The sequence below is a fragment of the Adiantum capillus-veneris genome, chromosome 19, assembly GCF_014529385.1.
Source record: "Adiantum capillus-veneris isolate H3 chromosome 19, ASM1452938v2, whole genome shotgun sequence".
Taxonomy (NCBI): Eukaryota; Viridiplantae; Streptophyta; class Polypodiopsida; order Polypodiales; family Pteridaceae; genus Adiantum; species Adiantum capillus-veneris.
In genome coordinates this window covers 55,675,063-55,682,121 of record NC_140949.1, presented here as the reverse complement: position 1 = coordinate 55,682,121, position 7,059 = coordinate 55,675,063, and the positions used below count along the sequence as shown (strand labels likewise).

The window sequence follows — 7,059 nt, the reverse complement described above, 5'->3', positions numbered from 1 at the left end:
TTCCTTAGATTATCAACATTTCATTCTAAATATTCTTCCTTGTGTCCAAATAGTGGAGACTCGATACTGTCTACAAATTTTTGAGGTGAAACTTTCCCTCCTTAAGTGAAGAATTTCACTTGCAATTGTTTTCCCGGTGAAAAAGGCCTTAGAAAACAAGCCATTAAGAAGTGCATTTATAGGAGTTTGATCCCATAATGTGACATATATCTCCACTCATTGAAGTTTTCTCAATATTTTAACTTGTGAAAGAGTCTTTTCATTTAAGGCCCTCATAAATTCATTAAATTGTCTTATTATTTGTTATGCTTAGTAGACTTGCCCTTTTTTATATGAAAGCTTTGAAATATTCTTTTGCTTTAGTTTGTGAATGAGTCCCTTTATTCTATTATTTTCATTTTGCTTATTTTTTGTTTTAATGTGTTTCAAAATGCCGATATGATCGTTTCACCTCGTTGTTTAAGTGGGTGCCTTAGTAACAAATAAGTATTGATGATTATGTGTGTATTGTTATAGAATTGATATTTATTCATTTATTGCAGCTGACAGGTGGCAAAAGCATTAGCAGATAATGGATTGTGCAAAGGATATTATATTTTATGTATATTTGATTATTCAAGTACTCTTTATGAGATTTGGCCATTTATGACCGGCCGACCACTTTGTACTCATTTTTGGGCATTCAAAAAATCTATAAATAAATACGTGCAAGTGGGAAATTCTCACTCTTGCACGGGGGGAGATTGCACCCAGTGGTCGTGTATATTCTTCTCTCCTCCCCTCTCTTCTCTCTCACCATGCCAAGCGTAGCACTCCGCTCTCGAAGGTGCGCCTGCGCATGTTCTCTTCCTCTCTCTCGCACTCTGTCTCTCACAGTTCGTGTATCTCGTGATTATGCGTCTATGTGGTTGCCAGGTATGTCGATTAGTCTGTTCTATGGTTTGTAGTATGCTATGTCGGTATTTTGCAGAAAACTCCACGCCTCCAGCTGTAGCATGTATAATGGGCAATACAATGTTATATTAAAACATGCACAAATGACATGTGATTGCAAGCACTCATTAGGACCTACTTCCCTTAACTTACCCTCCCTTACCTTTAGTAGACCTTTGTGACTCCTCACACTATTGAAGTAACTTTCTGATATATGATTTCATACAACCCATTGTAAAATGATTTAACACTTTTCATCAAAACTACCCTGGTTTGGTGTGTGTATGATACAAGAGTTTGAATGCAAAGCACTACTAATCCAAGCCTTGGGAGTTTCTATGCCTCAGCCCTAAGCTTTCATGCCTGCTTCCTTCTCCTCTTTGCATTATGTAGTTATGACCATATCACCAACTCAATTTGTTAAGCCCAATTTACAACAAGTCTAGGGAAAAAAGTAACCCTTTTCTTATTGCAGCTTGCACAAGGATGAGGTCCCAAGACTTCATTCATGACAAGTCAGAGCTTCGTGGTCATTGATAGGTGGGGTTTACCTCTATATCCCAGGGGCGGTATAATGAGGCAAAATGCTACCATGAGAAGCTTTCTATGAGTCAGAATACCACCAAGGAGGCATTCAATATCTAACCAAGGGTGGATTGCTTTTTGAAGGGCGCTTACCTGTATTCGTTGAAGGCCAACAAGCATCAACTACTTGGTCACAACGGGCTACATAGATGATGCCTAGTCAATACCCCTCTTAGAAGCAAATGTTCCTGTTCTGAGGCGAAGCGTTGTCAATTCACGTTGAACACGTCTCTTTTCCAAAAGAACTACTGAAGAATTAACTCAAAAGGGAGACATTTGACCTAATTTTCTGCTTTGATTCTGAGGTACACCTGTCATATTAGAGATGCCATCTTCACAACGCCACACATCCACCTTCACCACTAGGTTACAACACCATTGATGCGACATGAGAACTTATCCAAGAAATCAAATCATTAATGAGGATAATTCAGTGCTCACATTGCCACATGAGATGGTGCAAGGATGCAATGGGCAAATTGAAAGATACCATACTACTACAAACACATTAGCATGGAATAACGCCATAGGGCTCTACTTCTATTCTGTTGGTTGCAGTTTAAGATAGAATTAATTTTTGCATTCAATTCAAGCTGTGAGAACTCACACATTATGAAGCAATGAATGTAGAGCTGCTAATCTTCTGAGATAATTGGAGGTGAATAGTCCTGGGCCACTATACATTGAACATGTTTATGTTGCTACAAAATTGACTCGACAGGTTAGGACTGAATGGAGGCAATCCCTCCTATTTTGATTGAGAGGATGGATGAGCAATTTTATTCGAGGGACAAAAACACAAATCTTAGGGCAAGATGATGTCCAATAAGACGAGAAACATAAAGTTAAAAACCAATCAAATTGGGAAGGGTTGGGTTGCTCGCAGCTCATGCTCAAAACAAAGTTCCCAATTGTGAATTGTCATTGACACATACAAAATCGAATGTCGTTTGACATAGAATTGCATCCATCCTTGTGCTCTTCCTCCTCTTGAGAAATATTCTACTAAGAGGGGTACACATTATTCTTCTAAGAGGGGTACACATTTTTAACCTTTGGGACTTTAACTACATAATTAACCCCCACTTTTTCCAACAGGAAAGTCAGTAAGAACTTCATGTTTGCACTTCCAAATGATTGTAGGTGCCCATCAATTCTCTGCTATAAAAGCTTCAGTCTACGTTCTTCTCAAAATGAAAGTAGTGAATGATGAGAAGGTGCAATATTTTTGAGGACACATTTTGATGTGTCTATTGTGCAGTCATCTTCGAAGGTTTACATGTTGTAACATCCTAATTAAGGTTAAACCTTCTGACACACAAGATGCAGCAACTTCTGTCACAAATAGGGTTGGATCAAAGTCGAAAGATCACCCGATTTAAGGATGTCCAAACCACCAGTTTGAACCTGTAGTTGCCCTTAAACTAATTAGAAGTATGGATATAACTAGTCCTTTCAGACTACAGGTAAGTTCTTACCAAAGAAATAATGAATAGTGTGTGTGAGTGTGTGTGGATGAATAGCAAGATTAGACAAGTTGCGACTCTTGAAAAGCACACACATCATTGATTCACTTTAACCAGCCATGCAACTCTTTTCATTGAAATAATGCAAATTGCCCATAAACCACTAACATATGTACACACCTTCCTCCATATAGAAACCTGATTGGCAGCTGCAAAACATCCATGAAGTGAGCACAATAGGACCGAACGCTTCAATCCCAGCCGGAAGTACGCCACCCCTAACTGATGTAGCCACCTAGAAAAGAGGCACAGAAGAGCCTGTGCCTCTTTTCTAAGAAGCACCTTTCCCCAGTTGCTTACCCATCAACACACTCTTCACCCTTTCCACAATATGAGTTCGCGTGCGACTACTTTTGAAGGACGCATTCGGCTTCTCTAACAGCAAAAACCTATAAATCTCCCAAAGTCTATCCCCATGGGCGATCTTCTCACTATCAGCCTGCACAAACAAGGCAAAATTGTTAAACCTAAAATAAGCAATGCCCCGGCTCTACTCCATCTGAACAAGCTTCCAAAACAATACTTAGACAAACAGTCAAAGAGACATAAAAGTTTAAATCAAAGCCCCTTACTTTGAATATGCAAATGTCCAACATCTTCAAGACTAATGTGACATCATATAGGATGCGAGGGCGAGCACACCCGTTCTTCTCCACTGTTGTTGCCACTATCAGTTCTGTGTCAGGCCCTCTATTTACAATCATCACCCTTATTGGGTCACATATGTCCATTTTAAGACGATCCGCCAAACACTTTTGCTTATCTGGGTCTACTAATTTGTTCCCGTTTGCTTGCAATATAAACAAATCTAGATCTCCACTTCCCTTTAATGTCGTAGAAAGTCGGCCATAGGCGATCTGACAAGAATACATTCAAAACTCATTGACTACCTTAGCCTTAACTTGACCCAACAACAACAGTAAACTCAAATAAATAACGAGAAACCTACCTTTGATTTTACACTAAAAAACCAAAAATTCTACACATGAACACATGCACAAAGCCCACACACACACACACACAAACTGCCTCGCATTCTTGTCTTACAAGACCAGAACCTACTGACACATAATATCGTGGTCATTGATATGAAGAAATGAATGCTTACCCTGAGATTGAGATCCCGTAGCACCCTCATGCAGTCATACAATATTCCTTTCCGGTCCGAGAATGTTATCTGTAGTAATGTGTGACCAGGACTCAAAGAGTTATCGATGTTAACAGAAAACTCCGGATCAGTTGATGGGCAACTATCACCAGATGAAGTGAAGCTCTCCCTGAACAAATCATCAGGAAGCGTCGGAAACATCCGGACGTCCAAATTTTCTTGAAAGTCATTGTCAGTTGTCAAGCTAAGCTGACAAAGAGACTGGGTAGCACCTAATACCGATTTGATCTGATCACAGACATCCTCTTGCCTTGTTTTGACTGAAGGGAACTTCCTGAAAAGATGGGTAGTGTTAAGACTCCTTTGTGCACTTGTGACTCATCCAAAATATAAATCAAAAAGTCGCATCAGTCATAAGCAAGGTGACATGGCTACCTCCATTCTGAAAAGATGGAGTATGTATCAGACCACAGACAATACTATATGGACAAGCTACAATTTGCAAGTAGCCCACATAGAACCGCTCTTAGGAAACTTAGAACGCTACCATTTTCCCAAAATGCAGCCTTTACATAAATGTTTCAATGGTGCCTCAAGAGAAGAGCATTACCCTTACCTATTGTCGCTGAGATAAAACACATCAACCGCATGACCATCAGGAGTAGTCAAGGCATTCACTTTATGAACATCAACCTCCAGCTCCCAGAGTGTTTGCGCCAAATCTACACAACAACAAAATTTCACAGCTAAATTTTTTGATGCATTACTGACATGATAAGCAACTGTCAAAAAATTAATAATAGCACCCCCAATATTTGTATATTCATAAAAGCACCCCATTTGAACAAAGATCTTCTTAATTACCAAATTCTAGCTCCTTCAGACTTTACGCACCATTGATAAGTCCAGCTCGATCTGCCGAACATGTCTGCAGCAGGTATGAGTCCCTCTTATATTCTAGATTTGCTTTATAAGACATAATCAAAGAAGAGGACGGTGACGGGCAATCAGCGACAAGTCTTTTCTTCAACAGCGCCCACTTGATTGCCTTGGCAGGGCCTTGCCTTGGAGTGACCCAAAACAGCATCAAACACCATCTCCCATCAGTTGAAAAATCTGACATAAATATTAAAAAGTCAAACCAATAAGATCGATGAAATGAAAAAGTCACAAAGAGGGTTGTTAGGTTATTCCTAACATTATGCAACATCCCAGGGTTCCCTAAAAAGCAGTAACAGACGGAAGTTCATGTAAATAATCTCTATATACTCTAGATTGTTTTACACAAAAAATACATGCACATAGATGTGCATTAAAATTTTATGCTCCAGACTTGTTTCACACAAGAAATACATGTAAGTAGATGTGCATTAAATTTTTATATACCTAGATGAATCCAGGATAAGCCCAGATTCACCCTTAAAGAGAAGTGCAAGGTATACAGATAATTGTCACCCACAAGACAATATAACCATCAGCTCCATCACGTATAGTATTGACTATATATCACGACATCCCCACTAGCATTGTCAGTGCCCAATAGAGGGTGTAGAACTAGTAACGTATGCTCCCAAACACCACATGCACACACACATGAGCACACATCAACACAAAGTTCAACGTACTGAGTTTCTGCCATGACTCTGGGATCGCGGGCAGACTCAGCCATAATGAAGCCTAGCACTAAAAGAAGCATTCAATACGAAATATTAGCAATCTGTTAGTATATCTGTAACTGACACCTAAGTATAACCATGTAAGCTGCTTCCTTACAAACATGCTGGAATTGCAATTAATGTCATCTGTTGGTGTGATGTTCATAGTGATGAATGATTCTAGAAGTAAAACCACACGGTCACAAACCATGATAAACCACACCCATTCAAGTACCAAACTTCAGACAAGAGCCAGATAAGACGCACCAGCACACACCACTTCGAGGCCAAACTCAAAAATTGACCGTGCAAGATTGCAAGCGAGCCCAAGCTCATCTGAGCAGCTCACGGTAATGACATTGGGATCTCCAGGCTTGCTACCGAGCCGAATGACGACGCACTCATCACTGAGGGCACCCATATCTGCCACTCTGCTGCTTACACGAGGAGGAGGGTCAGAACTTTGCTTCTGCAAGAGCTGAAATGTCATTTGGAGTGTCCAAAACTACAATGCCAGGACTCTGGGTTCAATGTGAGACGGCAAATCTACCACACTTTTTCCCTGAGATAATGGGCAGCTTTTCTGCCACTTTGGATAATTTCCACCTGTTAGAATGGGGCTGAAGACCCTCGCTGGTATGATGAAGAGAACTGGTTTCCTCTTCAAACCCTGCTAAACACCCTAAAACCTGAAGAGAATCAGTTGAAAGCAAGACAAAAAGTCTTCTCTCTAAACTAAATTCAGAGGAGAAAGTTATACTGTCAACAGGCGTTGTGGGTTGTTGCGAGGGTAGATGGTACCTGGAGTTACTGTTTCAAAGAGCTCGACAAGACGTTCACTGCACCCAGCGGGGGTTGAAGCTTTAATGGAAGCGCTGCAGAAGGATGTAAGGCAAGGCTTTTATGGGGAGCTAGAAAAGGGGGGGTGAGGAGAGCCGACAACACGTGGCGCCTGCAGGGGATGGTCGGTCTACAGGAGTCTTACGCGGCGGCTTCAAACTCTGGTGATCCTGCTTCCCGTGATGAGGGTTTCTCATTCTCACGACGGAAAGCCGGGTCAAACTGAAATGTGGGTTTTTGACACTCGATAGTCCTGTTGGTAAAGATCAAATTTTGTAGGTGGATTAACACTAAACCTAGGGTTCTTTCGACCTTTTCCACTAGTTTGTTGAATGGCTAACGCTTTTTTAGTAGACCCCAAGGCTTCTGTTAAAGTCCATTTGGACAAGGATATGGATGTTGATGTGGTAAT

General features: G+C 40.7%; 2 protein-coding genes across 2 annotated transcripts; both read right to left on the bottom strand.

Moving 5' to 3' along the window:
• Positions 1-2,408: 2,408 nt before the first annotated feature.
• LOC147434056 (ACT domain-containing protein ACR9-like) lies at positions 2,409-6,469 on the bottom strand. Its single transcript, XM_086490671.1, has 8 exons — positions 6,075-6,469; positions 5,047-5,268; positions 4,769-4,874; positions 4,153-4,486; positions 3,617-3,901; positions 3,345-3,483; positions 3,165-3,262; positions 2,409-2,925 (listed from the first exon to the last, which is right to left on the bottom strand). The coding sequence occupies exons 1-8, from the start codon at positions 6,295-6,297 to the stop codon at positions 2,857-2,859; spliced, it is 1,476 nt and encodes a 491-aa protein (XP_086346797.1). The 5' UTR covers positions 6,298-6,469; the 3' UTR covers positions 2,409-2,856.
• LOC147434055 (uncharacterized) lies at positions 6,335-6,844 on the bottom strand. The gene is made up of 3 exons (XM_086490672.1): positions 6,753-6,844; positions 6,609-6,682; positions 6,335-6,489 (listed from the first exon to the last, which is right to left on the bottom strand). Exons 1-3 carry the CDS (start codon positions 6,842-6,844, stop codon positions 6,335-6,337), a joined length of 321 nt encoding a protein of 106 aa, XP_086346798.1.
• Between the last annotated feature and the right edge of the window lie 215 nt (positions 6,845-7,059).

Bases quoted from the DNA above. Each gene is read 5' to 3' on its own strand.
- LOC147434056 (XM_086490671.1), bottom strand. From the start codon at position 6,297: ATGACATTTCAGCTCTTGCAGAAGCAAAGTTCTGACCCTCCTCCTCGT. The intron at 4,875-5,046 runs GTGCGTAAAGTC...GTTGTTGTGTAG, and splicing joins TCGAGCTGGACTTATCAATG to ATTTGGCGCAAACACTCTGG. The intron at 3,263-3,344 runs GTAAGCAACTGG...TACATCAGTTAG, and splicing joins GGTGAAGAGTGTGTTGATGG to GGGTGGCGTACTTCCGGCTG.
- LOC147434055 (XM_086490672.1), bottom strand. From the start codon at position 6,844: ATGAGAAACCCTCATCACGGGAAGCAGGATCACCAGAGTTTGAAGCCG. The intron at 6,683-6,752 runs GTGTTGTCGGCT...ATCCTTCTGCAG, and splicing joins CCATCCCCTGCAGGCGCCAC to CGCTTCCATTAAAGCTTCAA. The intron at 6,490-6,608 runs GTACCATCTACC...TTCAGGTTTTAG, and splicing joins CTTTGAAACAGTAACTCCAG to GGTGTTTAGCAGGGTTTGAA.